This window comes from Hakea prostrata, chromosome 11 (genome assembly GCF_041222555.1).
Source record: "Hakea prostrata isolate BN-2017 chromosome 11, UWA_Hpros_2, whole genome shotgun sequence".
Taxonomy (NCBI): Eukaryota; Viridiplantae; Streptophyta; class Magnoliopsida; order Proteales; family Proteaceae; genus Hakea; species Hakea prostrata.
The window spans coordinates 23,346,632-23,369,398 of NC_142610.1; the positions used below are offsets into that span (position 1 = coordinate 23,346,632).

General features: G+C 35.8%; 2 protein-coding genes and 3 pseudogenes across 2 annotated transcripts; all 5 read left to right on the forward strand.

The window, feature by feature from the left end:
• The first annotated feature begins 6,228 nt into the window (after positions 1–6,228).
• Positions 6,229–9,393, forward strand: LOC149001021 (putative 12-oxophytodienoate reductase 11). The gene is made up of 5 exons (XM_089139381.1): positions 6,229–6,539; positions 7,313–7,453; positions 7,669–7,802; positions 7,978–8,154; positions 8,801–9,393. The coding sequence occupies exons 1-5, from the start codon at positions 6,454–6,456 to the stop codon at positions 9,391–9,393; spliced, it is 1,131 nt and encodes a 376-aa protein (XP_088995507.1). The 5' UTR covers positions 6,229–6,453.
• Positions 9,394–10,579: 1,186 nt separating this feature from the next.
• On the forward strand, positions 10,580–10,981 carry LOC149001022 (NADPH-dependent aldehyde reductase-like protein, chloroplastic pseudogene; annotated as a pseudogene).
• Positions 10,982–11,710: 729 nt separating this feature from the next.
• LOC149001023 (putative 12-oxophytodienoate reductase 11) lies at positions 11,711–14,699 on the forward strand. Its single transcript, XM_089139382.1, has 5 exons — positions 11,711–11,796; positions 12,570–12,710; positions 12,937–13,070; positions 13,246–13,422; positions 14,065–14,699. The coding sequence occupies exons 1-5, from the start codon at positions 11,720–11,722 to the stop codon at positions 14,655–14,657; spliced, it is 1,122 nt and encodes a 373-aa protein (XP_088995508.1). The 5' UTR covers positions 11,711–11,719; the 3' UTR covers positions 14,658–14,699.
• A 1,119-nt stretch (positions 14,700–15,818) lies between these two features.
• LOC149001024 (NADPH-dependent aldehyde reductase-like protein, chloroplastic pseudogene) lies at positions 15,819–16,861 on the forward strand (annotated as a pseudogene).
• Positions 16,862–19,966: 3,105 nt separating this feature from the next.
• On the forward strand, positions 19,967–20,601 carry LOC149001025 (NADPH-dependent aldehyde reductase-like protein, chloroplastic pseudogene; annotated as a pseudogene).
• The last annotated feature ends 2,166 nt before the right edge of the window (positions 20,602–22,767 follow it).

Here is a 22,767-nt window from a genome sequence, read left to right on the forward strand (position 1 = left end):
GCCATAAATGATTAATTTAAACACACATGAGTTAATTTACAATTAAGAGTAAGCAAGAAAAAATAAAGTTGAGATTCAAAATGACTTAACCTCATTGGTGTATAAAGAAGAAGAAGCATTATCAAGGATATGGTCAAATAAGTATGCGCTTGATAACATTTTTTTAGGGCTTGTTTGGTTACATGAATCCAGAGATTTTAAATCTATAGATTCACAAATGGAAGATTTATACCTGTTTGGTTGTATGAATATATGGATTCATGAAATCTAGAGATTCACCCTTTTACACTAAAGATTTCACGTCTACTATAAAAGTACTAAACATTTGAACCATGACTCCATAGATGTATTTTCAGGATGAATCTACATATTTCATTCCAAAGATTAAAGCTAACCAAACAGTTGATTTTATGAGATTATACCCATAAATCTCACACAACCAAACGGGTATACCCATAAACTAGAATGAGATTATACCCATAAACTAGAATGAGATTGACCTCGTTTTGTTCCTGCTTTGTGATTATAATATGTACATAAGAAATCTAGGAGATAATCCATTTTAATAAAGAAATTTTCAAATTCATCTGAATGTATTCAAAATGGAACAAAGTCAATCATCATTTTTATTATTGTTTGAATCAAAAGAACTCACCGAAGCATTTTTCATATAAGAAGCTAATACATTGACGAATCCATGCTCAAATTTTTTAGTAATTATTAGATTTATTTTATTGTGAATGTGATGTATTTCTAGTACAATGATGATAGTCTTCTATATAGAGGCAGTAAGACCAAATAGGTATTGGATTCGAAAACACAGTCTCTTCATAGCCCCCCCCCCCGCCCCGCCCCAATCCCCTGGGCCTATAGGCCCGCAGTCCTTGTGACCGGTTTGATGACTAATTGATCTTCCTCTTAATCCTATGCCTTCCGCCAATATAAATCTAAGGGAGAGTTATTGTTGGATTTCGATATTCAAGATCTTGAGAAATATAATTCAAAAAGGATTCTTTTTACATGCAATTTAGATATAAAGCAAGACTTCAATTCACCCCTTGGCTCGGAGGGGATTCAAACCTTTAACCTGGTAATTGCATTGGTCTTACCAACTGAGCAATCCTCAAAATTAACATATGATAACATTCTTAGACAAAAAAACTCTATGCTTATCACTTGCTACGCGAAAAAACATCCCAAGATAGTTAGCAAAATCACAGATACTTCAAAACTATATCAATTTAGTAATGAACCCCATAATGCGTCTTAAATTTGCATACTAATACACTTCATTAGCAAATTTTGTGAAGTCATAGATAATTTCATAACTCCTTAAATCATTCTTAGTCTCTTGTGGTTCTAGAGTGTTGCTCGTTCTTTTTTCATAAACTCGTTGTTCTTCTTCTTCTCGTCATTTTACATTATAATAAAATATAAAATAATATAACTATTTTCATTATTTCCTCTAATCAACTAGAAGTTCTAACAGAAAAAGGGACCATTTTCTTTGTCTATTTTTTTATTTTCTTATTGCCTAATCTGTTGGGATTAATAGGATTATATTAGGATGTCCCTCTTTTAAAAAATTTGCATCTAAACCTTTCTTAATATCATTCTCAATAAATGGAAAATACAGCTCCACCTACCACCGGCCACACCGGCCACACGGCGGTGATGTCTTCTGGAAGAATCTTATTAAATTCATGATCACTCAAGCAACAACTCATAGCAATCCATCTAAGTTTAACTAATTAACCTCTTTTAAAGGTGAGTCAAAGTCAAAGATCCTAATCCAAATCTACTTTGATCTTTGGGTTTCAGGTTTCTTCATTCAGAAAGATGATACAGTAAACCCATGAGGTATTTTCTAGACTGCAGCCTTTCAGATACTCGGGAAGCCACCATTTATGAGCTGCATATATATTTCGTATCCAAGGTTGGGTTGATCTCAAATCTTATGTTGAATTCAATTGGTATAGTTTGATGAGTCTGAAAATTGTTCAACCACTGGATGCTTGTAAAACAAACGTCAAACGTGGTCAACTTGTCGGTCGGGAAGCCACCTCCGATGGTTAAGTCAATAAGAATACTACCAAAGAGCTCTGGCGAGTTGTAGAACTTAATTGAAAGATGGAATGGAGGGAAACGATTTCAATTACCTTTTCACTAGATTGTTCTTTCACTTATATATGATTTACCTCCTATTTTGACTTTTAGATCAATTCACTAATCTCATATGTAGCTGTACGATCATTGGGTTTAATTCCCCTAATCCAAATTAGTTATTAGTTCTTTCTTAGGCAAGATTGCCTATCTCGAATTTGATGGGATCAAGTTCCTTTGTGCCCAAGGGACTTTTTGGTTGGCTCCTCGTTCCAGTCCTAACCGGGATAAACCGAAACGACCATGGTTTGACCCGGTCAGTTTGCGATCGCTATTTTTAATGATCATGTAACTTTGATTTTCTAATCTCGTAGGGTTGCTTAGTTGGTAAAAGACTAACGCCTTGTAATAAGAAGATAAAAGTTCAAATCTCCTCAAAGCCGAAAGCGAAGTCAAAGTGTACTTAGCTTGACCCAAGTGAAGCTCAATTCCAAAAGAGAGGAGGGGGAGGGGGGGGAAGACTTTGATTTTCTAAGACTCTTATAGGGAAGATTAATATATCAATTGGGTAAGAGATTGTTTGTTTGAGCAAAGTAGTTCTTTCAGCAACCTATAGACCAACCAAAGAAGGGGTGTCAATAGATTTAGTTGGGTTAAGCATGTCTAAACCCAACCTTGTTCTAGGGACATAAAAAAATAGTTATTTGTATCTCAAATCCCTCAACCTTTTAGATTGAAAAGTTAGATTGGGCTTAGGCTGGGCCCGGAGCAAGTTGGACCAACAGTGTTTTAGGTCAACCAAAGCCAACGAGGCCCATCTAGGACTAACCAACGTGGGCTTTACTTTAGCTGGGCTTAATTCAACAAAGTTGGGCTTAAATTGAGATTTTTTTTGGAAGACTTGAAAATTTAAAATACAAAAAGTATCCGAAGAATACAAATAAAAGAATAGATTAGAAGAAGAAGAAAAAAAATCATTTTCCAATATTTTTGGTTAAAGATTCAAAAGATACTACTACCCCCCACGGTCCCCATTCTTATAATTGTTTCTTTAAAGATCAAATAAATGGTTTCATGCAATGTACATGCAAGGGTTGAAATAGTTAATCTCTTAATTCTTATTGGACAAATGATTCTTAATTGCAGTCTTTGCGCGGTAAAATTTTTTAATATGAATAGTTAATTTAAGTCAAAATCATCTCCTGCTTCCTACAAGATAGCAGTTCTAGGCTCAATTCATAGCCTTTAACAAGTATTATATCATTTATTTCTTTATATATTATGTATTAATTTATTATTAATCTTATTGTATATGAGGTGCTCCATGATATCATCAATTAGTGAAATGATCTCAGTGATTACATACCTAAGTTACTTTTTCCCAAAAAAAAAACTTTTGGAAACCTTTGGATTGGAAAATTCAAATACCAAGAAAGTACCACTAGCTTGACAGTTGGACTCACCAAATCTCTTTCTGAGTTTGAAATTTTCACCTTCAAGTTTGGTCTTGAAAATCCATTTACAACTCACATCATTTATATGGATGGTATGAGGTACAAGGTTCAAGTTTTATTATCGGATATTTGGAAACCGTCTCAAGATAGTGATTTTGTACTTAAACTTGTTTTAGTGCAGCATCACCCAAAATCTTGTTTGGTAAAAGGGATCAATTCAAGTGTGCTAGTTCACCAAAATGAGATGAATTGGCACTTTTGAGCTAGGGTAGTCGTCTCCTTGCATGTTGCTCGCCATCTATGATGAAAAAGAACAGCCTCAACACTTTGAGGCTCAATGAAAATAATAAAAACAGTTAGGGCATTTTGCAGATTTGGTTTTCTAATACTTGTTAGAGACCTAGTTACCATATGGTGAACCATGGTTTGAAGAGATCAATCTCTTAACCCATTCGACACCAAACCAGGATCATTGATTCTATTCCCTTTCTTTTTTCTCTCTCTTATGCATAATAGGCGATTTTATATATTGAGGGATGGGTATTACATAATAGGCGGGACTACACCCCTAGCCCTAAGAATATTCGAGCTTTGATTTTCTACTTGAAATTGTTTGTGTTTTACCAACTGAGCCACCCCTCTGGGTTGAGCCATTGGTTGTCACACCAAACCAAATACAAGTGTTGGGTTAATGCCCATTGTCTATAAACTAGAAGCATCAAGTGACAAAATTAGATGGGCCTGAATTCACATGACCCAAATAGAGCCCACATTGAAGTCTTGACCCGCAACAGGCTGATCCAAATCCAAAATAGATGGGCCTGAAGCTACATGTCCAAAATCAGAGCCCATATTAAAGTCTTGGCCCTCAACAGTTGAGCCTGGGCCTATATTATTCATCACAAATAGAATAACAGATTAAAAGACAAAATATAATTTTACCCCACCCTCTCATATATATTTATGGTTTTTTTTTTTTTTTTTTGGGGGGGGGGGGAACATGTATTTTTTATATGTTGGGCCATGGAAATTTAAACTATGACTTCCTACTTGAAAGTGTTGGTTTTTTACCAACTAAGCCTCTAAGGAGTTTATTTATCACTTGTTTTTTTCTAAAATATCAAATACATGATCTCATGCAATGTGCATCGAAAGGTTAAAATAATTAATCTCTTACCTTTTATTGGATGGATGACTTTTAATTGCAGTCATGTATGGTAACATCTTTTAATATGAATACTCAATTATTGAGTCATATGGAATCTCCCTTGAGGTAGAAGATCTAGACTTGATTCATAACCTTCAAAAAGCATTATATTATTTTTTTATAATATTATTTTATTGTTAGTGTTATTATATCTGATGCATTTCATGATATCATGCATTAGCAAAATGACCTCAGTGATTGCGATATCGAAGTTTCTTTTTTGGAAAAAGAAAAAGAAAACAAAAATATGGATAACTTTTAAAAACCTTAGGATTTAAAAGTTCAAATAAAGTCAATACCAGGTAACGTTAATTTTGAAAAATTCAAAATAGTCTTATAATTTCTTTGCTTTCTCAGCCAGTTATTTAACATATATGTGCAGTGTTGTGCATAACAAATGATGTTTTTTCCAAGGTTTAAGATATTGGTATCGAGTATCATATCAGTCAAGTGATTTTAAGAGACGTATCATCCTATATCAAGTATTTTATCACTCTGGCTAATGTATTTTAATGTAGTTCAATAGAGAGCATAACGAGATGATATTTTATCCAGGGTCCAATATGGATATTGGTATCAAGTATCGTATGGTATCGTGGTATACTTTAAACCTTGGTTTTTTTCCTTAAAAATAGGTATTGAGAATTTTACCTCTTCACTAAAAGGTATTAGTCATTTATAGTAACAAGATGCAAAGTTGATATATACTACAATATGATATCTACAACTATAATTGAAAATATGACATAATATAAACAGTGCTTCCACCTCCCCTCCTCTATGCTTAGCTCTTCTGGTGGAGTATATTATGGAGTGATAAATGCAGCTACGGATGCTCAGTCAAGAATTGTCGATCCTCTTCACTAAGGATTGGTCTAGTCCATTTATAGTAACAAGATGTTATGCTCTCTAGTATGCACTAGCAATATGTATCCACAATTCTATACAACTATCTTCCTTTAATGGAAATTTCTTATCAAAAATAAAATAATTAATAAAGATGACATGATAAAAAGACAGTCATTAATAAAAAAAAAAATTTAAAAAAAACCTCTTACAACAAATAAAAACAAATCTAGGTGCACCAAAAGCAGGGAGAGCTATTATTAGCCAATCCACCATAGTGATTCAACGTCAGTGCTAATAATAGACTTTGGGATTCCTTGACAAAAATGGTCCAAATGGTTGAGCTTACCAATCAGTGGCTTCTTCACATATGTAAAATAAGCTCCACAGCTTCTAACAGTTCTTCTTCACAATAAAATATTCCTTTGCTCAAAAAAAAATTATAAACTTTTAGGGAATGCAGAGCCGCCAGAATTGACTAACATTAGATTATTGAATTATTTTGGTGGATACAGAAAATGCTGCAAAAATCTATTTATGCGGAACTCTGTTTTGATTAAAATCCAGAAAGCAAATTTCTGGTTTGAATTTCTTGCCAAAACATGTCACTGTCAGTGGTGGGTCAATATATGATTTCCAAAATAATGGCGATCTTGTTTTTTTGCTAAACAAAATAATGGTAATCATCAAAGTAAAAGGAGCGAAAAACATTTTTTATTATTTCACTTTGGTTGATGGTGAGCGTTGGATTCTTTGGATATTATTTAACTGAACTAATCTCATCTTTTAAACCTTATAAATACCCAAATGGTTTAAGGAAGTAAGCATCAAGGAAAACAGAAAATGGGTGAAATGATAGAAACTAAAGCTGTGGCTCAGATCCCTATTCTCACCCCATACAGTATGGAAAAGTTTAATCTTTCTCATAGGTCAGTGAAAGTAGTATTGCATTTCTTCCTTTTCTGTTTTGGTATCTTATTTGGTTTCAGAAATTTGGAAAGTCATGGTGCTGCTTGGTTTTCTTGTTCTAGTGAACTATGAATTGTTATGTTGTAATTTTCTTGCGGTCTAAATGGGTTTGAAAGTGGAGGTTTGGTTTGACAAGATCAGCTCATTTTATGCTTTACTGTTGATGGTAACTGCTTAATTATTTAATGAACTTAATTGTGTTTAGTAGGATTTTTGCTCTAAATACTCATTTGGAAACATATCTAACCTGAAAGTGTTAGGATCAAGTTGGCTTTTTCAACTCATTAAACATGTTGTTTTACTGTTTGATGAAGTGATGACCTTATTGAGTAACAATTTTTCTGGGTTATAATGATGTGCTTCTCTATTTTTCACTCTGTTTTACCACTGCTTGATTTCATCAAGCAGGTTGTGGGCTGAAGAACTCAAGTTTCAGTTTATGCTATTGAGAGCTATTTGCAGGAATCCCTTTATTTAGCTCTCAAACTTAATTATTTAAATATTAGGAACTTCTATGGTGAGGTGAATAACACCATCAATAGCATTCCAGCTCAAGTCCCTGTAGAGAATTCTCTCAAGGACTCATGGCCTCCATCATGTTCAGGAAGTAGCCAAAATGCCCAAAAGCTCTTTCTTTCTCTCTCTGAAATTTTAATAATCACTCAAAAGTAGGAAGCAATTTTGGAACAACCAAAACAAGAAGAGTCCTTATTGTCTTTCTGTATATTTTCAGAGTGGTTTTGGCACCTTTGACTAGACAGAGGTCATACAACCATGTTCCTCAACCTCATGCTGCTCTGTACTACTCACAAAGGGCTACTAAAGGAGGATTTCTCATAAGTGAAGCCACAGGAGTTTCAGACACTTCTCTTGGGTAAAGGCTGCTATTTCTTTATCTTCATTTTCTAGAGGACTTTCTCTGTTTCTAGTCATAACACACTGCCAAAATATGTGGAACCTAAAAAGTGAAAGTTGTAATTGGTAATACAGAATCATTCTGATTTGGTTTTCATTCCAAATCTATAACAAAGAGGAAGTAAATTTATTTGGAAGTGCCTTTATTGTGTTTTTTCTCTTTTTTCCTTAAAGGTACTACCCAGATACACCTGGTATTTGGACAGAAGAACAGGTTGAAGCATGGAAACCCATAGTTGATGCTGTCCATGAAAAGGGTGGTATCTTCTTTTGTCAGCTTTGGCATGTCGGAAGGGTGTCTTCTTCTGGTCTGTTCTTACTCTGATACCATTTTGCATTTCTTATAACAGTTATATTGCATTATGAAGTGTTGTAGTTTATGGTGACAAGATTCAATAAGCTGATTTACATGGTTTTCAGAACTCTAGGTGAAATGTTAATTGTTTGCCTTTCTCCATTTCCTAATCCGGTTTCTCTGATTAGATTATCAGCCAAATGGACAAGCTCCAATCTCATCCACGGATAAAGCATTGAAGCCCCAACCTCACACCACTGGCAATGGAATAGAACAGTTTACACCTCCAAGACGGTTGGAGACGGATGAAATCCCTAAAATTGCCAATGATTTTAGGGTTGCAGCAAGAAATGCCATGAGAGCAGGTTTGAGCTGTTCACTGCTTTTCAACATCTTATAATACGCTATGTACACAGATTTCATTCAAATGGGTAGGCTTGAATTCCTTTGAGAAATGATCATTGAGGTTGAAAATTGGTCACACTACCAATGACATTCAAAACAAACCATCCAAGAGGAAAGATGGATCCAATTTCTTAACTTAATTAATCACATCAGTGAAAAAAAACTACTAATTAATATACACAAAAACAATGCTCAGAAAAATCTGGGAATTTGGAGTGAACATTTTGGGTATTTTGGAGAAAAGAAAAGGATATATGCCTTTGAAGATCATATTGTTATCAACTAATATGAGAATACAGCCTCTATTTTATAATTAATATGATCTTTTTATCCTTCTAGTAACTTGGACCACATAAGCCATGATAAAATACAGTTTTATTTTTCATATTTGTATACAATAGAGCATGTAATTCCAGAACTTAAGTTTAAGAAGCAGAGTACTGCCCCAGATGACCCCAAGAAAGGTTGTCATTTATCTTCCAAAACAAGAGAGTTAGACTGCACTCCATACCTCCTCTTCTTTTGACTTTTCCTTTTTACTGTAACCATCTATCAAGAATGGATTTACAATGTTTATTTTCGAGACTAACATTATTTTTCTTTAAGGTTTTGATGGAGTTGAGATCCATGGGGCTAATGGGTACCTCCTCGAGCAGTTCATGAAAGATGAAGTGAATGATCGAACAGACAAATATGGTGGAAGCATAGAAAACCGTTGCCGCTTCCCATTTGAAGTAGTTGAGGCACTAAGTGATGAGATTGGAGCTGATAAAGTTGGACTTAGGCTCTCCCCTTTTACTGATTATATGGAGGCTGCAGACTCAAACCCTAAAGCTTTAGGCCTTTACATGGCTGAATCCCTTAATAAGTATGGGATACTCTACCTCCACATGATTGAGCCAAGGATGAGAAAAGATGTACAGAAGCCTGAATGTCCCGAAAGCCTTCTACCCATGAAAAAGGCTTTCAAAGGTACTTTCATCAGTTCTGGGGGCTATGGTAGGGAAGAAGGAAACAAAGCCATTTCCAGTCAAAAATCTGATCTTGTGGCTTATGGCCGATGGTTTTTGGCTAATCCAGATTTACCAAAGAGGTTTGAGCTTGATGCTCCCCTTAACAAGTACAATAGAGAGACCTTTTACATATCTGATCCTGTTATTGGATATACCGACTATCCATTTCTTGAAATTCCAGCTTAAATCTGTTTATGTCAAAGGAGGAACTTCCATCATCAAAGACAAACCTGCTGGGACTTCCCCTGTTTAGCTCTAGAATGTCGAAAACATTAAGAATAAGGAGTTTTGTTTCATGTATTTATTCTTGTTTGAGTCCTTCTGTAGTTTGAAGTTGCAAGTGTTTGATCTAGTGACTATGTCGAAATAAAGAGCAAGTATTAATATTTTCAGGATGTTGTCCTTCTTTTACTTCAGTAGTATATGTTTACACAAATGTACTCTTTCAGGTGTCATAGAAACTTCCCCAACAAAAATAACAGTAGAAAGAGAAAATGTTGTGTTTCCATGGAAACCTATATCCAATAACCATTTCCCTTCAAGATCCATAAACATGAATAAGGGTGTTTTATTAGTTTGGTTTTAATTATACAGTTCAACTTTAGTTTGGCTATTTGGTTCAAATTTGATGATTTGGTATTCAATTCGAATTTGGATTTCAATTTAAATGTGGAATCTTAAGAAAGAAGGTCCAAGGACTGAGAAAAGGAGACATGTAAACCACAAGAGACAACAATATGCCCATCCTTTAGGTATCTAACATGTTACTTGAAGCAAACATCGATATCAAGGTATCTAGAGTTAAAAGTCCATGTCTGAAAATTTCTTGCCATCTAAAGATGAGTGAAACAAAGATGGTTGAAATCCTTGATACAATCTTGTAATAGTATCAAGGAATGTAAAATTCACAAAACTATCTGCTTCAAAGCTTTAAAATCCAAGAAGCAGATACAAAGGAGTTCCAGTAGCATGCACTCAGAATACCAATTTCCTATCCACTATCATGCACTAAAAGTTCTAAAACCATGCTTCAAACATGCCTTCTTGGAGAAACTTCTAGCTTGAAACAAATCATCAATTAAAGGGAATACAAATCTATAGAATCAATACTTATTGTGATAGTCAGGTTTCATTTAGCTAGCACAAGTCATGCATATATATGCTTCTTCCAATCAGAATGGAATAAAATGCATCTACAGTTAAAGTTTCTTATAGAAGGCATACACTGAATTCCATTGTATTTACAGAAATGCCCTTGAAACAAGACAAGCTATGTGGATGATACACATATAAAGCAAGCACTAATGAAGATAATAGCATAAACCAACCCATTTCTTTCTACCACAAATTTCACATCTTCTAACCTTTTTCCATGGAAGAACAAGCATCAAGCACAGCCAAGCTTCCTCTTCATGGAAGAGTGGCAATTGTAACAGGAGCCTCGCGCGGAATCGGCCGTGAAATCGCTCTCCACCTTGCTACCCTTGGAGCTAATCTTGTCCTGAATTACAACTCCTCGACCCAAGCTGACCTGCTTGCCGAAGAGATCAATTCCTCTCACTCTCAAGCAATCACTGTTCAAGCTGATGTTTCTGACCCATCACAGGTAAAGAAGCTCTTTGATGAGGCAGAGAAAGCTTTCAACACAAAAGCCCACATCTTAGTCACCTCAGCTGGGGTTTTAAACCCCAAATTTCCAACCATAGCCAACACTGAAGTGGAAGATTGGGACAATATATTCAATATCAATACAAGAGGCACCTTCTTCCTTTAATGGAAATTTCTTACCAAAAATAAAATAAAATAAAGATTACATGATAAAAAGACACTCATTAATAAAAAAAATTAAAAAAAAAAATACTCTTACAACAAATAAAAGACAAATCTAGGTGCACCAAAAGCAGGGAGAGCTATTATTAGCTAATTCACCATAGTGATTTCACGTCAGTGCTAATAATAGACTTTTGGATTCCTTGACAAAAATGGTCCAAATGGTTGAGCTTACCATTCAGTGGCTTCTTCACACATGTAAAATAAGCTCCACAGCTTCTAACAGTTCTTCTTCACAATAAAATATTCCTTTACTCAAAAAAAAATTATAAATTTTTAAGGAATGCAGAGCCGCCAGAATTGACTAACATTAGATTATTGAATTATTTTGGCGGATACAGAAAATGCTGCAAAAATCCATTTATGTGTAACTCTGTTTTGATTAAAATCCAGAAAGCAAATTTCAGGTTTGAATTTCTTGCCAAAACATGTCACTGTCAGTCGGCGGGTCGATGTGTGATTTCCAAAATAATAGCGATCCTGTTTGTTTTTCGCCTGACAAAATAATGGAGATCATGAAAGTAAAGGGAGGGATGAACACTTTTTATTCTTTTTATTTCGTTGATGGTGAGCGTTGGGTTCTTTAGGTATTATTTAACTGAACTAATCTTATCTTTTAAACCTTATAAATACCCAAATGGTTTAAGGAAGTAAGCATCAAGAAGAACAGAAAATCAGTAAAATGACAGAAACTAAAGCTGTGGCTCAGATCCCTATTCTCACTCCATACAGTATGGGAAAGTTTAATCTTTCTCATAGGTTAGTGACACTAGTATTGCATTTCTTCCTTTTCTGTTTTGGTATCTTATTTGGTTCCAGAAAGTTTGGAAAATCATGGTGCTGCTGGGTTTTCTTGTACTGATGAATTATGAATTGTTATGTTGTAATTTTCTTGAGGTCTAAATGGGTTTGAAAGTGGAGATTTGGTTTGACAAGATTAGATCTTTTTATGCTTTACTGCTGATGGTAACCGCTCAATTATTTAGTGAACTTAATTGTGCTTAGTAGGATTTTTGCTCTAAATACTCATTTAGAAACAGATTTAACCTGAAAGTGTTGGGATCAAGTTGGCTTTTTCAACTCATAAACAAGTTGTGTTATTGTTTGCCGAAGTGATGACCTTATTGAGTAACAAATTTTCTGGGTTTTAATGATGTGCTTCTCTGTTTTCCACTTTGTTTTACCACTGCCTGATTTAATCAAGCAGGCTGTGGGCTGAAGAACTCAAGTTTCAGTTTGTGCTACTGAGAGCTATTTGTAGGAACCCCTTTATTTAGCTCTCAGACTAAATTCTTCAAATATTAGGAAATTCTATGGTGAGGTGAATAACACCATCAATAGCATTCCAGCTTAAGTCCCTGTAGACAATTCTCTCAAGGACTCATGGCCTCCATCATGTTCAGGAAGTAGCCAAAATGCCCAAAAGCTCTATCTTTCTCGCTCTGAAATTTTTGTAATCACTCAAAAATAGGAAGCAATTTTGGAACAACCAAAACAAGAAGAGTCCTTATTGTCTTTCTGTATATTTTCAGAGTGGTTTTGGCACCTATGACTAGACAGAGGTCATACAACCATGTTCCTCAACCTCATGCTACTCTGTACTACTCACAAAGGGCAACTAAAGGAGGACTTCTCATAACTGAAGCCACAGGAGTTTCAGACACTTCTCTTGGGTAAAGACTGCTATTTCTTTATCTTCATTTTCTAGAGGACTTTCTGTGTTTCTAGTCATAAGACTCATAACACACTGCCAAAATATGTGCAACCTGAAAAGTGAAAGTTGTAATTGGTAATACAGAATCATTCTGATTTGGTTTTCATTCCAAATCTATAACAAAGAGGAAGCAAATTTATGTGGAAGTGCCTTTATTTTGTTTTTCTCTTTTTTTCCTCTCAAAGGTACTACCCAGATACACCTGGTATTTGGACAGAAGAACAGGTTGAAGCATGGAAACCCGTAGTTGCTGCTGTCCATGAAAAGGGTGGTATCTTCTTTTGTCAGCTTTGGCATGTCGGAAGGGTGTCTTCTTCTGGTCTGTTTTTACTCTGATACCATTTTGCATTTCTTATAACAATTATATTACATTATGAAGTGTTGTAGTTTATGGTGACAAGATTCAATTAGCTGATTTACATGGTTTTCAGAACTCTAGGTGAAATGTTAATTGTTTGCCTTTCTCCATTTCCTAATCCAGTTTCTCTGATTAGATTATCAGCCAAATGGACAAGCTCCAATCTCATCCACGGATAAAGCATTGAAGCCCCAACCTCAAACCACTGGCAATGGAATAGAACAGTTTACACCTCCAAGACGGTTGGAGACGGATGAAATCCCTAAAATTACCAATGATTTTAGGGTTGCAGCAAGAAATGCCATGAGAGCAGGTTTGAGCTGTTCACTGCTTTTCAACATCTTATAATACGCTATGTACACAGATTTCATTCAAATGGGTAGGCTTGAATTCCTTCAAGAAATGATCATTGAGGTTGAAAATTGGTCACACTACCAATGACATTCAAAACAAACCATCCAAGAGGAAAGATGGATCCAATTTCTCAACTTTATTAATGACATCAGTGAAAAAGAACCACTAATATAAAGACAACAATGCGAAGAAAAATCTGGGAATTTGGAGTAAACATTTTGGGTATTTTGGAGAAAAGAAAAGGATATATGTCTTTGAAGATCATATTGTTATCAACTAATATGAGAATACAGCCTCTATTTTATAATTAATATGATCTTTTTATCCTTCTAGTAACTTGGACCACATAAGCCATGATAAAATACAGTTTTATTTTTCATGTTTGTATACAATAGAGCATGTAATTCCAGAACTTAAGTTTAAGAAGCAGAGTACTGCCCCAGATGACCCCAAGAAAGGTTGTCATTTATATTCCAAAAACAAGAGAGTTAGATTGCACTCCATACATCCTCTTCTTTTGATTTTTCCTTTTTACTGTAACCATCTATCAAGCATGGATTTACAATGTTTATTTTCGAGACTAACATTATTTTTCTTTAAGGTTTTGATGGAGTTGAGATCCATGGGGCTACTGGGTACATCCTCGAGCAGTTCATGAAAGATGAAGTGAATGATCGAACAGACAAATATGGTGGAAGCATAGAAAACCGTTGCCGATTCCCACTTGAAGTAGTTGAGGCACTAAGTGATGAGATTGGAGCTGATAAAGTTGGACTTAGGCTCTCCCCTTTTAGTGATTATATGGAGGCTGCAGACTCAAACCCTAAAGCTTTAGGCCTTTACATGGCTGAATCCCTTAATAAGTATGGGATACTCTACCTCCACATGATTGAGCCAAGGATGAGAAAAGATGTACAGAAGCCTGAATGTCCTGAAAGCCTTCTACCCATGAGAAAGGCTTTCAAAGGTACTTTCATCAGTTCTGGGGGCTATGGTAGGGAAGAAGGAAACAAAGCCATTTCCAGTCAAAAATCTGATCTTGTGGCTTATGGCCGATGGTTTTTGGCTAATCCAGATTTACCAAAGAGGTTTGAGCTTGATGCTCCCCTTAACAAGTACAATAGAGAGACCTTTTACATATCTGATCCTGTTATTGGATATACTGACTATCCATTTCTTGATATTCCAGCTTAAATCTGTTTATGTCAAAGGAGGAACTTCCATAATCAAAGACAAATCTGCTGGGACTTCCCCTGTTTAGCTCTAGAATGTCGAAAACATTAAGAATAAGGAGTTTTGTTTCATGTATTTTTTCTTGTTTGAGTCCTTCTGTAGTTTGAAGTTGCAAGTGGTTGATCTAGTGACTATGTTGAAATAAAGAGCAAGTATTAATATTTTTAGGATGTTGTCCTTCTTTTTACTTCAGTAGTATATGTTTACACAAATGTACTCTTTCAGGTGTCATAAAAACTTCCCCAACAAAAATAACAGTAGAAAGAGAAAATGTTGTGTTTCCATGGAAACCTATATCCAATAACCATTTCCCTTCATGATCCATAAACATGAATAAGGGTGTTTTATTAGTTTGGTTTTAATTATACAGTTCAACTTTAGTTTGGCTATTTGGTTCAAATTTGAAGATTTGGTATTCACTTCGAATTTGGATTTCAATTTAAATGTGGAATCTTAAGAAAGCAGGTCCAAGGACTGAGAAAAGGAGACATGTAAACCACAAGAGACAACAATATGCCCATCCTTTAGGTATCTAACATGTTACTTGAAGCAAACATCGATATCAAGGTATCTAGAGTTAGAAGTCCATCTCTGAAAATTTCTTGCCATCTAAAGATGAGTGAAAAAAAAGATGGTTGAAATCCTTGATACAATCTTGTAATAGTATCAAGGAATGTAAAATTCACAAAACTATCTGCTTCAAAGCTTTAAAATCCAAGAAGCAGATACAAAGGAGTTCCAGTAGCATGCACTCAGAATACCAATTTCCTATCCACTATCATGCACTAAAAGTTCTAAAACCATGCTTCAAACATGCCTTCTTGGAGAAACTTCTAGCTTGAAACAAATCATCAATTAAAGGGAATACAAATCTATAGAATCAATACTTATTGTGATAGACTGATAGTCAGGTTTCATTTAGCTAGCACAAGTCATGCATATATATGCTTCTTCCAATCAGAATGGAATAAAATGCATCTAAAGTTAAGTTTCTTATAGAAGGCATACACTGAATTCCACTGTATTTTTACAGAAATGCCCTTGAAACAAGACAAGCTATGTGGATGATATACATATAAAGCAAGCACTGATGAAGATAACAGCATAAACCAACCCATTTCTTTCTACCACAAATTTCACATCTTCTAACCTTTTTCCATGGAAGAACAAGCATCAAGCACAGCCAAGCTTCCTCTTCATGGAAGAGTGGCAATTGTAACAGGAGCCTCGCGCGGAATCGGCCGTGAAATCGCTCTCCACCTTGCTACCCTTGGAGCTAATCTTGTCCTGAATTACAACTCCTCCTCGACCCAAGCTGACCTGCTTGCCGAAGAGATCAATTCCTCTCACTCTCAAGCAATCACAGTTCAAGCTGATGTTTCTGACCCATTACAGGTAAAGAAGCTCTTTGATGAGGCAGAGAAAGCTTTCAACACAAAAGCCCACATCTTAGTCACCTCAGCTGGGGTTTTAAACCCCAAATTTCCAACCATAGCCAACACTGAAGTGGAAGATTGGGACAATATATTCAATATCAATACAAGAGGCACCTTCTTTTGCTGTAAAGAAGCTGCTAATCGTCTGGTTCGAGGCGGTGGTGGCCGGATTATAACAATATCATCATCGGTGGTTGGCCGTGTTCCACCAGGATTTGCTGCTTATGCTGCTTCAAAGGCTGCTGTAGATACTATGACAAAGATTTTGGCAAAAGAACTCAAGGGTACAGCAATAACTGCAAATTCTGTGGCACCAGGGCCAACTGCTACTGACATGTTTTTAGTGGGAAGAAGTGAAGATGAAGTTAAAGGAGCAATTCAAGGAACCCCATTGGGAAGATTAGGGGAGACCAAGGATATAGCTCCCTTCATTGGTTTCTTGGCTTCTGATGCTGGTGAGTGGATCAATGGTCAGGTCGTACGGATAAATGGTGGATTTTTCATTTAAGGGTCTCTCTCTCCGTCAGAGACCAAATTTGTATGATTTAAGCTTCTACCCAAAAAAAAAATGTATGATCTAGTAGGGTTTTATTCTATTTTATCTTACTTTTTCTGGGGTGTTCATGGTATGATGATGTGATAAGTTCAAGTATTTTGGGTAGACAACTCTAAGATTTGATCAGCCAAATGTGAAATTTCATACTCAAATTCAATAAAGTATCTGTTTATGCATGGAATCTCTTCCTTTACCTTGAAAGAAAATTTATTTGATCTCCTGTTGTATGCGTGTATATATTTGTATTAGGGCATGTTTGGTTATATGAATCTGGAGATTTGAAATCTTCAAATCTCTGGATTCATGAATGCGAGATTTATACCCGTTTGATTGTGAAATTCTCTAGATTCATGAAATCTAGAGATTCATCTTTTTCCAATAAAAACGTGAATCTTTAGATTAATGAGTGAAATTCAGAAATTTCATCTCTACTATAAAAACACTAAACATTTGCGCATTCACAAAAATCATAGATGAATCCACATATTTCATCCCATATATTGGGGTCAAAATTAATAGAATGACAAGGAATAAATATCTAAAGTAACCCCCACAGCCTAACAAAACCAATGGATCATAAATGAAATCCGAATGATTGTGGCGACATGACTTTTTTGTGTGAAAAAACTATGATATAATGTGTGTTTTGATCTAAACGATTTAGTCCATTAATCATCATTTTCAACATAGCATGATAGCTTTAAAGTCTAACCAAGAGCGATATAAATTCATAATAAAGTATGTTTTCAATTTGATGAAAAATTTTCGAATGACAATAATGAGATATGGGAGGAAATCAATATAAAAATTTGGATTTGGTAAGTGTAATTTATAATGTATTTTTTATTTTATAATTTTACACTTTTATAAATCTCAAATTCTAGAAGTTTTCTAATTTTTATACCAAACTAAGATCAGCTAACGTGTTTTTTTATAAATTTGTAATCCTTAAATCGTCGCTTCCAGTGGCCATTTAAGATGGGCGGCTATCTCAGCCGCTAATACTTAATTGGAGATGCTTCAAGTAAAACCATCACGGGTCTATTATTGGACCGGTTAGATTTGGTCCATTGTTTTTTTAAATAAAATATAAAATTTAACACTTCAGTCATAACCTAATTCTATTCAGTCGACGGAAGGACTAAAGTAAAAAAATCGATCACTATTGAGTCTGGATTCTCCGACGAGCACCAGCTGTGACTATACAGAGATCAGACCCTGCGGTAATGGAATAATCAACTGAAGCGACAATCTTGATACCGGGAAGGAAGGTGGCGTCGTGCTGGAGATCGAGCATCTCTCCGCAGAACTTGTCGGGGTTGACATCAACAAGAGCAAGTTCTTCGCAAAGATCCTGGGTGATTATAGTTTGAGCAATGGCCATGCCGACATTGCTGGTATCGATTATGGTGATTTTAGTGTGGCGGGTTTCCCTTTATCCGTGGTTGGGGACAATCTCCAACGAATTTGTCTTGTTTGCCTAGAGCTAGACAAAGTCAATAAGTTTAGCAAAGGTAAGCTCGAAGAACAATGGAGTATAGAAGAAGACGCGGAGAACTTAGATCTCAGGTTAGAGTGAAGAAAAAATCGATTTATATGACGGTGGGAACGGAATGACTCTTTTCATAGAAGACTCTAATGGAACGATTTTTCTCTAGAGAGAAGATAGACGGTGATCGATTTTTTTACTTTTGTTCCATCGACAAAATAGAATTAGGTTATAACATATTATTAAATTTTCTATTTTATTTAAAAAAATTAAAGAAACAATGGACCGAACTAAACCGGTCCAATAATAGACCTGTGATGGTTTTACTTGAAATATCTCCAATTAAGTGTGCGGCTGAGATTTCAGCCGCTGACACGTGGCGGCCACCCAGAGTGGCCATTGGAAGGATGGCGCCGATTTATTTCCCATCAAACTATGCTTCTATCATGTGTTACTAATATATTTCAATCTATAATTTCTTGATTTAGGTTGACAGTCCTAAATCGTAAAAATAAGTAAAATCTTACTCAAAAGCAATTTCTAAACTTTCCTTGGAAATCTGGGAGGCAGAATGCGGTCTCATGGACAACAAGTCATGTTTGTTTAGAATAAAGATTCTCTGCTGGACCAATTTTCTCTACTTTAGTTTTTATGCTCGATTCAAGTAACTGTAACTATGTGTGGCACATGTTTCAGAGATGGTCGTCCTTTGTTGTTAACTGGTTTTGCTCATTTGAATTCAAGTTTTTCCTTGAGGCCTAGTTGTTTTTTCCACAAACCAACTTCCACCTAAGGATTGCCTGATTGCTGGGAGTGGGAGAATTACAAAGGTTGGAACTTTTTCTCTACCTAAAGAATGATCAAAGAGTGAAGGAAAAGAGATCCACAGAACCATAAAATCAAGTTTGTTTCATACACATTTACATTCAAGGGCAGATGTTAAGGTTTTTGCTGTAACTTCCTCAGTTTGAAAGTATTTTCTTAGTGATACTTGATAATATTTGTAAGAACAAAAAATTAAGTCAAAAAGAAAAAAAAAACTATTCCAATAATGTTATCCTTTTGTTGTAATTCTAATCTTTATTTTTCCATAGATTGAGCAAGAAGCATAGCAGGAGCAATAACCAGTCAATCCAATCCTTCTCCACCAGCTTTGTTTCTTCACAGCTTTGTATATATTATTTGACACAAGAGGAAAAGAAAAAAAAGAAAATTTCGTCATTTAATCAATTACTCATGAAAAAATAAACGGAAGAAGAGGGGGGGGGGGGAAATTTTTTTTTTTTTTTTTTTTAAATTTATATAAACATGAAAAAATAAACAAATTAAGATCCTTGGGGTGTAAATGTGGATAGTGATAATACCATATTTGTATCTTGTTATATTTGAACTCCACCTAGTTTGGATCAAGAAGAGACAGTGTGGGTCTCATATCTCATGTGAGTATAACTGGATCAATGAAATGACAAGTTGAACGATGAGGATCTCCACTAAGTTCTTTGCAAGGGATGTACGTGCTGAGGCAGTTCAAGCAGCAACCACTTCTGGTGGGCACTTGTATTTCATGATTAGTGGAAGTTGAAGAGCTTTTGCATGCAACGATTGGTAGAACTCAGCTCACAGCTCAGTAAGACCTGGCTGTTGGGCATTTTCTACTTTTATGTACAGAAATGCCTTTGTGACATGACAAGCTATGTAGATGATATATAAAGCAAGCACTGATGAATATAAAAAGCACAAACCACCCCATTCTTTCTACCAAAAATTTCACTTCTTCTAACCTTTCTCCATGGAAGACCAAGCATCAAGCACAGCCAAGGTTCCTCTTCATGGAAGAGAGGCAATTGTACTTCCCTAGCTTGGAGCTAATCTTGTCCTCAATTACAACTCCTCTTCCCAAGTTGATCTCCTTGCCAATGAGATCAACTCTTCTTGCTCTCAAGCAATCACAGTTCAAGCTGACGTATCTGACCCATTACAGGCAAAGAAGCTATTTGACGAGGAAGAGAAAGCTTTTAACAAAAAACCTCACATCTTACCCACCTCAGTTGGGGTTATAAACACCAAATTTCCAACTATAGCCAACACTGAAGTGGAAGATTGGGACAATATATTCAATTTCATTACAAGAGGAACCTTCTTCTGTTGTAAAGAAGCTGCTAATAAGCTGTAGTAGATACCATGACAAAGATTCTGGGAAAAGAAGTCAAGGGTACAGCAATTAACTGCTATTTCTGTAGCACCAGGACCTACTGCTAGTCTGCTACAGACATGTTTTTGGTGGGAAGAAGTGAAGATGAAGCGTAAGGAGCAATTCAGGGAACCCTGTTGGGAAGATTAGGGGAGACCAAGGGTATAGCTCCTTTCATTGGTTTCTTCGCTTCTGATGCTGGTGAGTGGATCAATGGTGGATTTTTCATATAAGGGTCTCTCTCTCCCCCCACAGACCAAAATTTATATGATTAACTTCTATCCAATAAAACATAAATTTGTATGATTTGGTAGGATTTTATTCTATTTTATTATGGAATGATTATGTGGACATTTTTGAGTATTTTGGTTAGACAAGATTTGATCAGCCAAATGTGAAATTTTATACTCGAAGTCAATGAAGTACCCATCCGTGTGAAATTTATTTAATCTCTTTCTTGTATGTGTGTATATTTTTGTATTGCAATAGTCATTTGAATGTATTAAGTACAACAAATTTTGAATTGAATTCTATACCTTTTCTTCTATATCATTGAAGTTCTAAAAATATTTGAATCAAATGTGTATTAAATGTAGTTAGAAGGACCTTGAAGGAGATGAGCATCCTGGTGGTTCAGATGTTCTTATAGATCAGAGAGCTGCACCGGACCAGTGAACCAAACTCCTCCAGCTTTGCCCAAGCAGAGGCAAGAAATGCTTTTGCACTCCTACAGCAAATCCAAATCAGCTGAAGCCACCAACACCATGGTTACCCTAAATCACATCTTAGGCCCTGGCCTCCTAGATTTGTGCCACCAGTATAGGATGATGATGTGGTAGACATTTCTCAGGAACCTCTGAGCCCAAAAGGGTTGAGAAGCAGGGAGAAACAACAGTCTTCTTTCTCCCCCCCCAATGGGCAAGCTTTTGACAAGATTACCATGGTGTTAGGTCAGAACCTTGATGCTACATAAACCAGGATTACCTACCATCTAAAGAAAAAGAATAAAAAAGTAATTTGTTTTTTTAACTCTTGAGGATGTGAGTGAAGAACTGGATATATTTTGCTTCAGTGATCTTAATTATCATATTGTAGTCTTATCTGATTGTTTAGGGCATGAAAAAAAGCGTATAGCAGGTTGGTTTCAATTTGATAGGACCTATCAATTCCAAGTCCAATTGGTGTTTGGAACCCAAAGTTAAGTGCAATCTAGGGTTTCCAGTTTCATTTGAGAGTGATCTGTCAAATTTGAGCCCAATCAGAGTCTGTGACCTGAGCCACGAAAGAATGATTCATTAGGCTGGTTCTAGTTAGACTCGTCAATTTTGAGCCAAATTGGAGGTCGAAACCCAAAGTTAAGTGCAAGTAGGACTCCCAGCTCATTTGGGAGTGACCTATTGTGACTTGGGGCATGAAATAAGAGTGCATCAAGCTAGATCCAGTTTGATTAGTCAATTTCGAGCTCAACTGGAACTCGGAATCCAAAGTTAAGCCCATGTAGGGTTTCCAGGCTCATTTGAGAGTAACATGTCAAAGTTGAACCAATCGGAGTTTGTGACACGGGACACAAAAGAAGGGTGCATCAAGCTGGTTCTGATATGGCCAGTCAATTGTGAGCCCAGTCGAAGCTCGAAACCCAAAGTTGTTATTGTGAAAAACTCCGGACAAAAGCGAGGAAGATCACATTATGAATGATAATGTAAAAGCAAAGAAACCAAATCTTGTGGCTTCTAAGTGATGGTTTTGACTAATTTGAAGTGGTTTTTTGGCTTCTAATCTTATCATTGGATACACATCCATTTATGGAATCTGCAACTTAAATTATATTCATTTTGAAAGGAGGGACTTACTATCTTCAACACCATAGTTATAACTTCCTTATTTAGCTTTAAAATCATTTGTTGATTTTTCTAAATCTTTGTAAGAGAAACTCACTGGTCCCCGGAGCTCCGTAGCTCCTACTATATAGACTGTAAATTGAACAAGGATGGATACAACGTTTAAAGCCGCGGGAAAGAAAACCGTGCACGACCATTTGAGAAATACATACCAGATCGACTGATTCCTATCATACTTGAGGACTCCGATACTTTAATGACCCATATCGAGGGATATAATCATGGGTGGAGCCTAATCTGGGCTCTGGCCACCTTATCACCTTGGATATTTTCAATAAAATTAAGGCAACAATTTTAAATTATACATTGTTTCATCTTTGTGTTTAGGGTTAGGTCAGGGTCAAGACAAGGATTAATTAGTTAGCCTGATCAGCCTGACCTAGCCTATAAGATTAGTGTCAGAGTTAGAATTAGGATTAGTATCAAGACAAGGATTAGGATTAGTATCAAGACAAGGATTTAAGTATCTAAACTAGTCCCACCAGCCCAACAGATTTCATG